This window comes from Brassica napus, chromosome C5 (assembly GCF_020379485.1).
Source record: "Brassica napus cultivar Da-Ae chromosome C5, Da-Ae, whole genome shotgun sequence".
Taxonomy (NCBI): domain Eukaryota; kingdom Viridiplantae; phylum Streptophyta; class Magnoliopsida; order Brassicales; family Brassicaceae; genus Brassica; species Brassica napus.
Window position 1 is genome coordinate 13,242,888 of NC_063448.1, and position 17,465 is coordinate 13,260,352.

General features: G+C 33.5%; 1 protein-coding gene across 1 annotated transcript; it reads right to left on the reverse strand.

Moving 5' to 3' along the window:
* Positions 1-13,221: 13,221 nt before the first annotated feature.
* LOC106402277 (probable acyl-activating enzyme 9) lies at positions 13,222-15,709 on the reverse strand. Its single transcript, XM_013842981.3, has 2 exons — positions 14,745-15,709; positions 13,222-14,123 (listed from the first exon to the last, which is right to left on the reverse strand). Exons 1-2 carry the CDS (start codon positions 15,648-15,650, stop codon positions 13,380-13,382), a joined length of 1,650 nt encoding a protein of 549 aa, XP_013698435.1. The 5' UTR covers positions 15,651-15,709; the 3' UTR covers positions 13,222-13,379.
* Between the last annotated feature and the right edge of the window lie 1,756 nt (positions 15,710-17,465).

Genomic DNA, 17,465 nt, shown 5'->3' on the forward strand with positions numbered 1-17,465 from the left:
TAAAAATAATTTGATTTGAATTAATTAGAATAGAAAATAATTATACTTGAGTTTAAATTTGAAAGAATATTTGTAACTTAATATACAAAATTATACATAAATACAACATGAATGACTCAACTAATCCAACTTATATCCAAAATCAAAAAACCTAACTACAGTAAAAAATATAATTTTATAATAATAATCTATTTATTTTTATACATATAAATTATAGGATGACTCGAAACCTATTAATAAATAAAAATAAAATATTAACTAATTGTTACAATATAATTTTATATGTCCATGAGACTTCAGAATATTATCATTATATTCATTTATATAATTTTGAATCAAAACTATAGTTTATTTTATTTAATTCAAAGCATAATATATATGATGTTACATAATCTTACTAAAATATATTTACATATCAAAGAAAATAACCAATCTAAATGCAAATAAGAATTTAATAAAAATTAACTATATTCAAAATAAAATATTATAGTTTAATTCGGAGAAATAGATGCAATCCATGTGATAAACAAATCGACTGTTGACCCAAAACAACCAAACCAACTAAATATAACACATCCAAATCATATGTATAATTAAAATAATATAATATTATTAATATAAATTATACATATAATTATAAATTGATTTAAAACCAAAAATAAAAATATTAATTAATTATAATATATTAACTTTATAAAAATTTATATCCGTGCATGAGCACGGAAGAATCAACCTAGTGAGAGATTATCAGAATGGTCCAACTTAGCTTCTTATTTTTCTTTGGTTGCAACAATTTCGTTTATTATTTAACTAAAAAGTTAAAACAACACATATTTTACAATAGAAAACAGTTTTATAACAACAGTTCATTTAAGGGGAGAGTTCATTTAAGGGGAGAGACGAAAAACAAAAGTGGAATAAACGCATCACTCAGAAGAAAAGATTTAATCTATTAAAACATGAGTATAAATAGTAATTAGCCCTAAATTTTTCTCAATAATTATAAGAGAACGCCACTGAAATTAAAACACAATCGTTTCATATACAATCATTAATAATCCTTTCCTATCATTAATAACCATTTCCTTCGGTGGCCAATCGATTTTGCTAGTCCAATTGTTCGCCAGCCCATCAATTTGCCGGCTTTGTTACAAATAAATTAGTTTAGGTTGGGCTTATTATAACTTTATGGCCCAGATAATATTGACTATTTATAAAATTCAAAACCAAACCAACAAAACATTAACCCATCACGAATGAAACGATTGATCTAAGTTTACGAAAACATGAAATTTGTAATTTATATGAGATTGTGTGTTTTCAGTAACCAATACAGGGATAATCGATTCTTAACATTATTTATATCTTTTTTTTATTTACGAAGACCAACATTGGGTAGCCGATTTAATGGTTTAGGTATTTTATGGTTTTGCAGAATTTTGATATGATTACATTTAATGAGTATAAAATCGAAACTCAACATCTTTCAAAATACCATTCGTATGCAATATCAATTAGCTGGAGAATATCATAACTAAATATTCCTTTTTGAAAAACAAAACAATATGAAGATGTTGTTTCCTTATTCTACGCAGTCGCACGTATCAATTAATGATATTAATTAACTACCGAGATCATTATATTCTGTGCTTAAAACTTGCAAAACATGTTTTCCTTATCTTTAATAAGGTATATTCTGTTTTTAATAAAGTATATAGGAAAAAGGGAATGGATCTGTAATAATTTTAAAACATATATTTGGTTTGATTTTGCGAGTAAATCATGACTAACCAAATCATTTTTTAGTTACTCGAATTTAACCTTTCCAATCCCAAGTATATATATCTCTTATATGTATTGTCAAACGCATCACAAAAAAAAATATCCACAGTTTTTACTCCTCTCACAAAATGTCATGTGCATATATAAAAAATATATGTAATATTATAAATATTATACATATATAGTATTAAATACATGGTTTATAATATATAATTTATATTGAAAAATTACATCCGCGCGGATCAAAGACTAGTAATTAGTTAAAATGGATGGAATATAAAATACTTAACAAATCATTTTAGCCGATAAGGTTACTTTCATCAGTCCAGTCTAAATCAAATATTCCATATCATATGAAAATATCTTTGTTTTTCAAATCTCCATTTGCTATATTATTCTTTTAGCTACGGAACGTGTTACGTGCCTATCATGGTTGTTATTTGGGAATAAAGGATTCACGGCTTGATTATTTAAATCTGTAATGGTTCAAGGTGTGACATGAATAGACGGCAAGAACATGCAATGAAGAAAAGTGTTAAAAAAACATGTGGTATGAAAAGATCTTCGACATGATATATTATAACAGAAATCTGTTGAAAAACTGTAAATTTACAATTATGTAACTATTTAAAAATTAAAAAATGAAAGATTGTGTTTTTCCAAACATGTAACTACTGAAAATGGTCGAAGAAAAATGTTAAGAAATATTTTCCCATCTTAAAATATATTTAAAATCTCAATTAATATAAACAGTCATGTGTTATCGTAGTAAAATATATATTAGCTTTTTAAAAGTTGTCAATGTGTGTTATAAGTATCTTTTTTATAACTATAGTTTTTTTATAATGATGTGTCTATTCAAATTATATTGTATTTTTTGTAAAAAGACATATTAGTTTTTTTTTTGAAAAAAAATGTTAATATATATTATAAGTGTTTTTCTATAATTAGGGTGTTTATATAATGATGTGTCTTTTCAAAATATATTATATAGATTCAATTTTAAAATAACTATCTATAATCTGAAAATCATACTATTTATGTATAAATTTGAATATTATTTGAAATCACAATTAATGTAAATAGTCATGTCTTTTCGTTGTAAAAGACATATTAGTTTTTTTTAAGAATTTGTTAATATATGTTATTAAATGATTTTTTATAATCGGAGTATTTTTGAAATGATGTGTTTTTCAAAATATAATGTAAAGATACTATTTAAAATATCTACCTATTATCTGAAAATCATGACGATTCATATATATATATATATATAACTTTGAAAAATGGTACATAATAAAAGTTACATAGTTACAAATATTTAGAAGATATTCAAATGAAATTGTGATATGGACTTTTCAAGGGTTTAAGGTTCAAATCAAAGTAGTATTTTAGATATCAATCCATTTCTAAGTGTTTCAATTCAAAGAGAATTCAGGTTCATACTTAAGCTAAATGCATTCATGTTCACACTTAACACAATTATCTAGCAAATTTTCAAGCAAATGGATAAAGGAGTAATCATGGGCATAGGAATTTGATTTCAGATGACTAAGATTCAATCTAAAATGGTAAGGTTTCAATCAACACATTTCCCTAAGTCTAGATGACAATCCTAAGCAAGTTATTTGTCACTCCCATTGATCAAACATCAAATGTCTTTGGTTTGTGTCAATCAATCAATCATTAAGAACATCAAATGTCTTTGGTAGGGTAAGTTAAGAGCATATTGAGTTGGCTTAGACATTTCATCGAACACCTTTCGGACAATGAAATGTCTAGATTTCTAATCTAAAATGGCCAACTCTAGATTAGCATTAAGATTACTCAATCAAGCAAGAAAACATATTAATCTAACTCTAAACATTCTATATCATCACTTAATCATCCTAACTCATGAATCCAAAGATGACTACTCACTCATTATCATGGTAGACACTAAATCATTAGTTGATCTAAGTCTAAACATGATTAATGATCAAAGCAATCAAGCAATCACAAAAGATAATGATCAAGATTAGATCTTTCACCTAAAAATGGTTTTTTGATTAGATAGAAAACAAGATAGATCCTAAGATTAGGTCTAAGAAACATTTGTAGTAGCTTAAAATCGAACCGGGTCAACCTAACAAACCTGGGTTGACCCAAACACACATGGGTAAGTATCTGGTCAAACTACGAAATGTTGACTTTTTGGACTCGCAGCGGCTAGGCGTAACCGCTCCACTAGGTTGCTGAAGCTCTCGCAGCGGCTTCTTGGCTTCGTCTTTAGGCCGCTGCAACAAGTATATATGCGGCAGGGAGTGGGGTATTTTCCCAGCGGCTTCATCACACCGCTGCGCAAAGCCGCTCCCACACTTAGTCTCCACTTCTCGAGTGCCTGCAGCGGCTTCTCGATGGGGTCACAAAGCCGTTGGGAACGTCACATGACCGCTGGGACACTTTGATCATCTCGTCTGTTGCTCGAAAATCACCAATCTTGCCTCCAACCCATCTCTAAATGCTCCAAAGTCACCATTTGACATCTTCATCACCTGAAAAGGACATATGTAGTGCAATGCAACCTAAACATGTCTAAATGTTATCCTAAATGATCAAAATATGCAAGAATGAATGGTTAAAACAATGCAAATCATGAAGATATCAACTCCCCGACACTAGTCCCAGGTAAATTTTCAAGAAACACCAATGGGAAGAAGTTTGGAGGTGGGGACTCATCACCAAAAGAAACTCTTCTTAGTCATCAACTTGATATCCTTGCATAATCATGCCAAAAAGCAAGAGCAAAATATTTTTCCAACTCTAACTTCTCTAGGCCTATCCTTACTCCTTTGATCTCTACACTCACCATCATGAATCCACAAACAAACAAATCAATCAACTCTCACATTCATTAAGCAAAATCATAAGTGAATTCTTGCAAATGGTCAATTGGTCCAAATCATTTGGTTAGGTAAGAAATGGCTAGAATGCATAATGAGGCTTTGACATTGTGCATAATATATCTAAGAAAAAGAACAACTTATGCATACAATGCTCAATCTCCATTGTTCTACCATTTTCTCAAATATTATACAAGTTCCACCCTTATTTTCCAATGACACTCTTTTTCTCTCACCCAAAGTTCCGAAGATCACTACTAGACTCTTTTTCCACTTGAACTCTTTGTTTCTTTTTCTTTGTCTACTAGGGACTCTTCACTCTTTTCTTAACTTAAGCTCTCTTTTTCTTTGACTCTTACCCCTCACTTTGATTCTTTTCTTTCTTCTCTTTATAGGGTCTTTAATCTTTATACTCTTTTGAGCTCACTTCTTTTCTTTTTCACTTGTCCCTTGTAACAGATTTTTATATATATATATATATATATATATATACACTTCTTACCACTCTTTCTTTTCACTCATTTTCAACTTTGCCCACACTCCCAAGATCAAACTCTTAAATCAAATCCATCCCATCCTAGAAGCTAGACAATGTGAGTCTTATAGCTAGCAATAATGGAAACCAAACATTGTCGTTCCAATTACTCTCAACATTATGCACTTGTAAAGCTTTCCAAAAAGACCTCACTCAACAATTATGATGGCTTGAAAGGAAGGGAGGGTTTAGGGAATGGACTACCACTTGAGTTGTCAAAAGATTGGCAGAAATGGTAAAAATGGAGAGACAAACTCAAGTGTGTGTGAAGCCATGATTTAGTACTCAAGAGACCATAAGCAAGAAGCATTAAGTTCATTTAGTTCAATTACGATTGGAGTTTGCTTCAAAGATGAGTAAGTTTCAACAATCAATGAGTTTCAAGAGGAGTTTTCAAGGCTCGAAGTCTACAAGTCTTTCAAAGGATGCGCAAGCTGCTTGCCATGATTACAAAGGATATCAAATTGAGTTCTAAGCATGAGTTCTTTGCAAGGTAAGTTTAATCCTTGTCCCCAATGCATGATGCAATCCTAAATGCTCTAGACTCCTAATTTTTTTTTGTTTTTCTATGCAGATAAGTGAATGCTTTAGACTCAATCTTAAAGATGCGATGGATGCAACTACATGCTTCTTTTTGTTTTTTTTTTTTTGAATTTTTATTTTTATTTTATATGCAAATAAATATCTACAATGCAAGACTTTAACATGAAACACTCAAATGATCAGATGCTTGGTACCTCCCCCCACACTTAAATCACACAGTCTCTGTGTGAAGGAGATACCAAAAATGAAAAGTAAATGCAATAGAAAAGACTGGTATATACAATGGTAAGGTGAAGGTGATACCTGGCTAGGCAAAGGAGGAGGCGCCCTCCGTGTTGTCGTCGTCGTCCGCAGTGGCGATTGAAGGAGACTTGTTGGAGGAGACTCGGGTTGGAGGGGCTGTGTTCCTGCGTCTATGACGGAGCTGGTACTCCGGAGAACGAGGAGGCATATAGTAGACAGGGTATGAGAGGGTATATGGACCAGAACCAGCCATCACGTCATCCCTTTGACAACCAGAACCGATAGAGACTTGAGAGAGAAGTGAAGTGACCTTCTTCATCTGCCTCTTAAGCATTTTCACTGAGTTCTTGAGCTTGTAGATGGTGGAATCTTGCATCTTATTCCACCGAAGCAACTTAGCGTTTTGAGAGAGAGCTTGGCGCAACGCAACGTTCATCGTGACTCCACCATAAGGCCTAAAGTGGTACCTCTCTGTCCCATACACCGGGGCTGGTGTGATTGGTCCTTCATCATCAGCATCACTAGGACGAGCTGCTCGAGAAGAACTGGCCCTGGTCTTCTTCTTGCACGATTTGGTGATGTTCTCAAGTGCACCAAAATCTGTTGGAATGAGCTCATGAGCAGCTGGAGTGAAAGCCACATGCTGAGGATCAGATAACGTCGTCAACCTCTTAGAAGGGAGGAATATCTGTAACTGTTCAGGCTCTTCGTCACGTGACCAGAAAGGGTAAGCAAACCGATCTCCTGATTGTCCGGCAAGGAAATGAGTCTTCTTCAAGTAAGCAAGATCAATGGAGGCTGGAGCATGATCCCGAGGTCCCAAATCAATCCCCAATGCTTCCAAGATAGGGGTAATGAGGCTCCCAATAAACAGCGCTAGTTTTTCATTCGAAGTGGTCCAAGCTCAATCCTGATAGTACTCAAATCTCTTCATCAACAATCCCACAAGCCCCATATCCCCAAAGTCTTCCGGATCGGTGTGGAGTAGCGTTCCTTCCTCAAAAATTGGGAGAAGTCCAAGAGCTAGAAGCTTGAGCTCGTCATCATTCGCTCCGCCTGGTTCTCTCCGTGAGTAAAAGGTGTGAGTAAGGATCTTTTGGGCATATCTCACTCCAGGATTGGAGATATCAGTGCTCTTATCCTCTCCTGCTATACGCGACCACCCAGAAATCTCTTCCAATATGTCGTCCACAATCGCCGACTTAGGAGGCACAAATGATCCACGCTTGTCCGAGAAACCGAAAATGAAGCCTAGCTTCTTGAAACCGACCTTATGGGTTTTCCCATCGATCTGAAAGGTGATGCGCCCAAATCCTTCGGTCTTATGCGCCTCACAATGGTAACGAATGGCAAATGCATATAGGAACTGACAGGAAACCTCTTCATGAACTATGTAGCTCATACCAAGTAGTGACTCCATGTCCATGTTCCGGAGAAGCAGTCTCACATCCTCATATATCCAAAGCATATGAAGAGCTTCAACATCCCGAAATCTCATCGGTCTCCATTTGACACCCTCAGAAAGGCGCTCATAGAGTTGCGCTGAAGTCGGGTTTCTGTTGGTGGCATTCTCTTCCTCTTCTTGGCTGGCTTAGGAGCAGGGGTTTCTTCCTCATCTTCAGTCTCAGCTCTAAGACCCTCTTCTATCACCTCTTCAATCTCTACCTCCAATGCCGCTTTTTCAGCTGGTGACTTCTCCCTTTTCTGTGGAGCTTTGCGCCGGTAAACCTGAGCTGGTGGGTTTGGTGCTGGTCAGTCTGCTCGTGGCGGGTTCGCTCTTGTCGCAGCTCGAGACGAAGTGCCTACATCCACGATGGGATCAGTCCCTGGTCCGTGATCTCTCCCCCATGTCCTGCTATCAACAAGCTTGAACGTGTATAAGTGATATGATCAATAAAAAATACACTAAAGCTTGCAGTGAGTTAATAAGTTCAAAAGCAATAAAAAGCATTCATACTCATCTTATATAACTCATTTCAAACATTAGAGAGTATCTAAACAATAATTAATTTCAATCAATCTCATTTAGTTTTTCATCCTTAGGCTCATAAGAGAAGTTTGAAATTTCAAGAAATTGTGAATTCAACTATGTTCAAATGAAGTAGCCTCATAGATTAAGTCTAATTATAACTCAACAGACTCACTTCAAGCATCAAACAATCAATTTCTCAAAATTTTCGAAATTCACAATTTTCTCAAGAACCCTAACTTTTTCAAATCTTAATTCAGAGCAATCAAACACGTTTTTCATCTACCCAACTCATCAAACAAGCTCATATGAACAATATTAACAAGTATTGAGCAAGAAATCAACCATTCAACAACTTTGAAAAAGTTGAAAATTTTGAATCCATGAAGTTTCATGGTTGAATTCACCATACCTGAGTTCGTTTCAGAGAAACAAGAGTACGGAAATGAAAAGATAAGGTGAAATCAAGGATTTAGCCACTTGAATCAACGAATTTGATGGAGAATTGAGTGAGATAAGAGTTTTGATGCTAAGGAATGAAAATGAGATGTGTTTGCGTGATAGAGCTAGGGGAGAGACAGAGATACGACTTTGGTGAAGAAGAGGAAGTGGCCCGCGTCCGGTTAGCAGGATTTGATCCGGTTCATTGAATTGAACCGGAAATCAAAATTGGTACGCGTAATTGACACACGCAGCTGTTAACCAAAACCGCTCCACCAGGCCGCTGGGAGTCTCACAACGGCTTCCTTGCTACGACGTCAAGTCGCTGCATCAAGTACATATCGGGCAGGGAGGGGGGTATTTTCCCAGCGGCTTCAGCACGCCGCTGCGCAAGGCCGCTCCCACACTTAGTCTCCACTTCTCGAGTGCCTGCAGCGGCTTCTCGATGGGGTCACAAGGCCGCTGGGAACGTCACATGACCGCTGGGACACTTTGATCATCTCGTCTGTTGCTCGAAAATCACCAATCTTGCCTCCAACCCATCTCTAAATGCTCCAAAGTCACCATTTGACATCTCCATCACCTGATAAGGACATATGTAGTGCAATGCAACCTAAAAATGTCTAAATGTTAAATGATCAAAATATGCAAGAATGAATGGTTAAAACAATGCAAATCATGAAGATATCATGTTGCCAACAAAAAAAAAATTGTAGGAATGGTCATTCATGTTTGGCTAGCAAAAAAATATTTAAAAAAATAATGTAATTCAAATTGTGTGTTTTCATCTTAAAAGTTGCATTGATTTTTTAAAAATATATCAAAATATAAGTATGCATCCATTCATCTTCGCAATGTGTCTTTTCATTTTAATAATTATATTAATTTTTAAAAATTGTTTAAATGTCTAAGAATGTGTTTTTATTCTATTAATTTCATTTGTTAACAAAAAAAAATATCAAAATGTTTTAAATGTATATTTTTATAATGATGTGTTTTTTTATCTTAAAATTCAATAGTTTTTAAGCGGTAGTGATCTATATAGAAAACACCTTTTCTAAGATAAATCACATGAATTAATATATAACTACAGAATGTTCTTAATGTAATCAATATAATTTATATCTAGATTCTCTCCTATTTTAAAGAGAGTGTGAACTTATTTAAAATGTGTATTTTCATTATAAAAAGTATAATTTTGCTAGAGGTTTGTTTAAAATTTCTTAAAATATCTCTTTTCATAATGATGTATATTTTCATCTTTAAGACAATAAATTTTTAGAAGTTTTAAAATGTCTAAAAATATATATTGTTATCCTATAAATTGTGTAGGTTTCTAGGAGTTATGCACTGTCGAACATGTGTATCTCTATTATAAAAAGTGTTTTGGTATTCAAGCGGTTAGTAAATTTTTTATGTTTTTATATATGTATAAATATTATCATCTTACGATATGTCTTCTCATCCTAAGAATTTCATATCTAAAAATGTGTCTTATCATCCTAAGAATGTGTTTTTCATATGTCTTTTCATCTTAATAATTTTATGGTTAAAACATTTTTATGCATCAATTTGTTATATGTGCTATTTATTCAGTAAATCACTAGTACATGTAAATTGAAGAGAACTATTAGCGATTTAAGTGAATTTTTAGAACCATTTAAGTGAACTATTGCAAGTGTTAGGTGAATAGTTACAACTTCTTAAATGAAACATTGAAACTGTCGGTGGATGCAATTTTTAGTGATGAACTATTGTAATTTTTGGTGATTGTATTTTTTTGGTCATAAACCACTGCAACTTTTGGTGTTAACCAATCATTACAACTCTTAATCCTCTGTATAAGGAGTTGTAAGCATTGACAAATCACAACAATCACAAATATACTGGTAAAAATTGTTGTAAAAAGATCTTCAAAAATAATGATATGTTTATATGTGTCTTTTTCATTTAAAATATCTTTTATTGATATGTTTTTGGTTATTTCTCACTTTTTCTTATATTATACATTTTAAATCTATGGAAAGCTTATGGATATGTTTTTTTCTCTTTTGTTACACATAAACGTCTTTGAAAACAAAAATAAGATACTTTATATAAAATCATAAATTATACAAAGTGTGTGCCTTTACCAATTGAGTTCACGATAATAACTTAAAACATTCATATAATTTCTAAAGTGTGTGCCTTTACCAATTTGGGTATATTCTTTTTGTTGCGGTGTATTTTTCATGTAACAACTAAATAGTTTATAAGTATTTATTTTAATTTACAAGCAAAAGATGCATTTTTTTATTGTTCAAGGATTTTTTTTCTGTTGAAGAGATGCATTCTTTAAAAGTGTTGTAAAAGTGTATACTTTAAAAAAGTTTATATATTTAATTTTAATTATATTTCAGATAAAAATTAATCTGTTTATATGGGTGTATCTTTTCTTTTTGATTAAATTAACTGAAATATGTTTTAGACTCATCGATAAAGACATATTTAAAAATGTTAAATAGATTTTCATATATTAACATATTTTAAAGCATAAAAAACTGAAAGATGATGGAGTTATGCTTGAACAATCCTATTTTTTTATTCACACCTTTTGCATATAATACAAATGGAAATTAATATATATATATACATATATATATATATATATATATATATATATATATATATATATATATAATTATGAAATATTTGATGCAAAAGATGATTGAAAATATTTTAGGACCAAAAATAGGTTGAATAATTTTTGATACATATATAAAGTTTTTATTGCAATATGTGAATATTTATTTTTATAAAATGAATTTCTGTTCGACCGTGCACGGATTCTTTACTAGTTTAAGTAGTATCTTTGTGCAATAATTTTCATAAATTTGAATATGGTGTATGTGAATTTTTCAAATCTTTATATTTAAATTGTTAACCGTAAAATCGTCGATATAATAATTTTTATAATTTATGATAAATCAGTGTTAAAAAGGCTATTAGGCTACAATCTACATGGTATTATGGTTATGTTTGAAAGAAGGTAACCAACATAATGATTAATGATGACCCTAAACTACTACATATATTGGGGTCCGAGGGATCGTAACTAATTAAAAATAAGCCCATATCATGGATGTAAAGGTCCAAAAGTTAACTAACCGGCCTGTTTAGAGGAATCGTGATCGGTGTTTTCTTCCGACCAAATATTTCAGATAAGCAGAAGACGAGAGAGACTGACGAAGCCGAGGAAGCTAACGATTACGAGGTTAACCAAATGTGTAATGGAACTGTAGAAACAACCACGGGTTGTTCGATTTCCTGAAGGTAAGAAATTTCTTAGATTCTTAGTAGGGCTGGGCAAAAAACCTGGATCCGAAGAACCGAACCGAACCGAACCCGATTCGAAAAGGTAGTATCGAACCCAAACCGAAATTGATTAAATATCCGAACGAGTTCAAAATTTTGGTATCTAAAGAACCGAAACCAAACCCGACCCGGACCGAAATATATCGGGTATCCGAATGTAACTGAAATAGATTTATATACTTAAATACATTACTTATTTTTAGATTTAATATATTTTAAAAACATCCAAAATATATAAGATACTTTTAAGTTGTCTAAAATACTTGAAAATATACATAAATAGTCAAAAGTAAATGTCTAAAATAGCTAAAATATATTCAAAACACCAAAACACTTGAAATATCTATTGATTTTCTATCCAAATATTCAAATCAAATCAATTTATATGTTAATTTTAGGTATTTTTACATATATTATACAAATTTATATGTAATATATTATTTTTTTTACAGATTTTGAAAAATTTTAAGCATATAGTTGATATTAAAATTTTAAAAATAATTTAAATGGATTATCCGAACCCGAACCGAACCCGCAAAAATCCGAACCGAACCCGAATCGAAACTTAGAAATACCCGAATGGGGCCAAATTCTCTAAACCCGAAAACCCGAAATCCGAATAGATCCGAACCGAACCCGAATGGGTACCCGAACGCCCACCCCTAATTCTTAGATATGGAGAGTCGTTTTCTTCTTTTTTTTTGCTTAAAAGAGTCGTTTTCTTCTTATTATTATTATTTTTTCTGTTTGATTGTTGTTCTGAAATTGGTTAGAATCACAACTCTGGTCTGAAATTAAACTCATTGTCTCACGGGTTTACTTAGTTTTAGAACTTAGGTGGTGAAATGTCGTTCGACCAAGTGGACTTAGGTGGTGAAATGTCGTTCGACCAAGTGGACTTAGGTTGATAAGCTTTTTTTTTTTTTTTTATAAGCTTATCTTTATCATCAAAGGTAGAAGTTTTTTGTACAATATATTAATGAAATTTTGAATATTATAGCCATTGTCTGACCTATGTCCAGTGTAGGAGGGGCAGTTGCCCACCATGGATTTTTTTCCAAATTAGTGTAATTTTGTACAAATTTTTTTTGATAATGTCCCTGTTGTAAATTGTATGCAAAGATATTAAACTGTGTTTATAAGTTTGCACCAGATAAATTTTATTTCTAGATCAGCCACTGATTATAGCCATTTGCGAATGAGACTAATTTGGACTAACTCTTTTCCAATGCTCTGTTTCAGAAGCCAAGGGTGCCTTTTTGTGTGGCTGCTAAGCTTCAGTGATTCACACCGTGATATTAAGATTTATGGAAGGCCATTGACTATCAACATAAGCTTTCATATCTTTAAGCACATGGGCGATATTACTATCTCCGGAAGAGGTCAAACTTTATCACAAAGCAAGTACTTTTATCAGACAGGACAAGGACAGTTAGATGAACCACACTTGTAATAATAAGGTTAGAGGGTTATTAAGTTGTAAGTCGCTCTTTCTTAGCAAATCAAGCATGTTACATCACACTTAGAAACTAATCCCTTCTCAACGGTACATTAATACATCCCCAAGATAAATACACTTTATTTTACTTCTTAGAGTTTCTTCATATACTCAATAACTCAAACCAGATCATCAAGGAAGAGACTTAGCCATTTGTCTGAGAAGGAACTTCTGAATTTTACCAGTAGATGTCTTAGGAAGCTCCTCCTGAAAAATTACTTTCCTTGGAACCATATACTTAGGTAACTTCGTCTTACAAAAGTCCCTTATCTCCCTCTCAGTCACCGAGCCATCACCGTTATTACCATACTTCAAGCTCACAAAAGCACACGGCGTCTCTCCCCACATCTTATCCGGTTTAGCCACCACCGCAGCTTCCTTCACCACAGGATTAGTGTACAGAACAGTCTCAACCTCCGCGCTGCTTATGTTCTCTCCTCCGCATATGATCACATCCTTTGACCTGTCTTTAACCTCCAAGTAACCGTCTTCATGTATAACACCCACATCTCCTGTATAGAACCATCCGTCCTCTCTCATACACGCTGCGCTTCCTTCAGGGTCTTTGTAGTAACCCAGCATAACTGATCCTCCTTTTAACACAATCTCTCCTACTGAAACTCCGTCGTGCTTTACGCTTTTACCTGTTCTCTTGTCCCTAACGTCGACTTCAGCAAATCCAACGGTTCTTACTCCTTGTCTTGACTTCAGTCTAGCTCGCTCCAAGGGATCAAGATGATCCCACTCAGGCTTCCAAGCACATGAGATAACAGGGCCTCCTGTCTCAGTTAAACCATACCCATGACCGACGTTGAAACCGAGGGTTTCTGTTCGAGAGATGATGGCTGCGGGAGGTGGAGCTCCAGCCGTCATCACCTGATTCAAAAGTTTACCATCCCTCAAAATCTTAAGTTCTAGTGAATTGGTAGCTTCTTTTTTTTTTTGTCAAGAATTGGTAGCTTTTTTTTTTTTTTTTGTCAACTTGGTAGCTTCACCTTAAAATCTATATTGGAACTATAATATTTTATTACTTTATAGCAAATTTTCTTTTTAGAGTTATATATTTTTAAATATAATTTATGTAATATTAAGAAGAATAATTTATTTTAACGATATATAACTTAATTGATTTACAAATATAAATTTATATTGGCATAAATAAAATATGTACCGTAAATTAAATTTTATTTAGGTGTAAAATAACAAAATTACATCAAAACATTTTAAAATGATTAGAAAAATTAAAAGATGAAATTCACGTAAATAAAAAATAGAATAATTTGTTTGTACTTATATAAACGCTATATAAATTAATTACTAATTTATATTGAGACTATATATTTACATATATTTTTAAATTTAACTATGTCATATTTTACACTAACCCAAAATCTATTAATTTATTGTGGTTATTAATTTATCGTTGAATAAAGTATAAATCAAAGTCTTGAGCCATCGTAAACCAAACCGGCAATCAAACCAGGATATGTAGAGTACCTGAACCGGGCTCTTGAGCGGTTGACGGGAAGGGTAATTAGTGAGCATGTTGAGAACCATCGGTGCAGCACACATGTGAGTTACTTTATGCTTATCGATCAAGTCATATATAGTTGGCGCGTCAACTCTCCGTGTGCAAACGTTAGTGGCTCCGACGGCAGCGGTTCCCCACGTGTAACCCCAACCGTTAGCGTGGAACATCGGTAAGGTCCAGAGGTAAACCGGACGGTTTGGAAAGGACCAGTCAAGCAAGGAGCTAACAGTGAGCATGAAAATTGCTCTGTGGCTAAGCACCACTCCTTTGGGAGACGACGTCGTTCCGGAAGTGTAGTTGAGCACCATCGGTTTCCATTCAGTTTGTGGACGGATCCACTTGAATCTTGAATCTCCTCTTTCCATGATCCCTTCGTACGTGTCAAGAAAATCAGATGCAGCTGATGAAGCAGAGGAAGAATCGTCATCATCGTTGAGGAGGACGAGGTGAGGTTTATCATGTTGTCCCAAGAACGAGACTGCTTCGAGGACTAAAGAGATGGAGGTGTGGTCGACAAAAACGAGCTTGGACTCACTGTGACGCAGGAGGACAGAGAGTGCATGTGCGTCTAAGCGAGGGTTGATGTTGTTTAAGATGGCTCCGGACATTGGGATAGCGAACTGAAGCTCATAGACGGACGGGACGTTGGGGCCCACGACAGAGACGACTTGGCCTTGGTTAATGCCAAGGGAAGAGGAAGTGAGAGCCGAGGCTATTCGGAGACAACGGTTGTGGGTTTCGGACCAAGTGTGGACGGTGTTTGTGGTGTGGAGGATGGATGGACAGTCGCCGTAGACGGAGGCGGCTCGGTCTAAGAAGCCGAGGACGGTGAGTGGAGTTGAGTTTGATGGGTGTGGAAGTAAGAGTTCCATTGTTTTAATACTGTTTAATGTCTTGTTTTGGTACGTGATTTGTTAAAAGACTCGTGAAGGGTCTCTATTTATAAAATATTTGAAAAGGTTTTAACATTTTGATGTCTTTTTCTTTTACAACTATAATTGATTACATATGGCCCACAGTATCAGCTTGATGAAATGAAGTAAACAAATCTTCTTTAGTTTCTTAACTAATAAAAGTACTAAATCTGGTTAATATATAGAGAGAACTATCTTTTATTGTTTTGGGAAATAAGAGTTTATAGAAAACCGAAGTTAGGTATTGAATGAAGTGCACAAAAAAAAAAGGGTATTGAATGAAGACAGTCATCTTATAAAGTTAGAACCAACGAGCATTCTATAGTTTCCAAGATTGTGGCGACAAGTTTTTAGTTTGGACTACGGTCGAATAAGTTACCTAAAATAATGATCCTTCTTTCTAAATTTTTTACCATAACAGAATATATGTTTAAATAAGATTAAGACGATAATGCTTTATGCATGCAATGCATGGATACTTGATACTACTTTACATCATATTAGTAAATTATTTTCTGGATAATATGATTTAGTATTCTAGCGTAATATTATAGTAGTATTTTCACATTTGGTACTAAGAGGAGCATCTCAAAACTATTTGAAACCCTTATATGAATTTTTTTTTTTTGCTAAACTCCCTATATGCAAATTATAGCCATGCATGCTCGTTTAGCTGACGTACCATTGATTTCTACTGTCAACGTCCACATGATATGTTAGTTTTGCTTACGTATATCAATACTCAACTGTATATTGGAAGGATTGGTCGCTACCGTCGAGCGACTTGTACTTTGTGACATTTATAACTTAAATATCGGTATTGTAAAAATTTTTCCAAAAAAATGTATATATAGATATAATTCTGGTCTTCAATCGTCAAGGTTTGAGCTAATGCTAGCAAAGTATCACCACCTATATTCAAATCCTCATAATGTATACATTGTGTACTTTGAACTTTTAGTAATACAAGATGAATAACACATTATAACTTAACCCAAACAAGTTTAGAATATGGAAAACAAGACTTAACTCTATATTCTTATAAATTTATAATTCACCAGATCAGACCAATATTAATTTAATAAATTTGAAATATTAGAAAAGAACTACATATGCAAAGACACAACTTGTACACTTGTAAGGATCCCCGTGACGAGTACCGACTGGTCATCATCAGGGATTCAATTGAAAGTGAAGATAAAATGCAAAGTGTTTTTTTAATCAAGAGATCTAACAAAACTAATGTACATACCGAAAATGTTATAATTAAATTGAGGGTCTGGTGTCTATCAAAATAGCAAGTTACAGAGCATACTCTTGTAATTCATGTGAATGTTGGTGTGTATACAAAAACTTTTGAAACACAGAGAGATATGAACATTTGCAGTGAGTGATGAGATGATTTAATGTGCATGAATATGGGTAGTTTAAAAGTCATATGCATATTTAATGAATTTCTGCATCACCCAACATGTACGTATTCATTAACTGTACAAATGCCTAGAATCAAATGCTATATGTACTTGCTAATATTGGCATCATGAAGGTTTTGCAAATTTAGATAAAACTTTAGCTTTCGCTTACATAAATACTAGTTTTCTCACATGGTCTAGTTTCAATTAATATGGCAACATGTGTCACCTTCAAAACATAAATACTTATGCTTATCAACTTCTATAGCAACATAGATAGATTACTACTTTGAATTTAAGATTTCATAGAGATAATAGATTCGTTTACTAAACCGGATGTACCATGGGAACCAGAAATACC

Coding starts and splice junctions, on each gene's coding strand:
- LOC106402277 (XM_013842981.3), bottom strand. CDS start 15,650: ATGGAACTCTTACTTCCACACCCATCAAACTCAACTCCACTCACCGTC. Junction 14,124..14,744: donor CGCTCAAGAGCCCGGTTCAG/GTACTCTACATA, acceptor CTTTTGAATCAG/GTGATGACGGCTGGAGCTCC.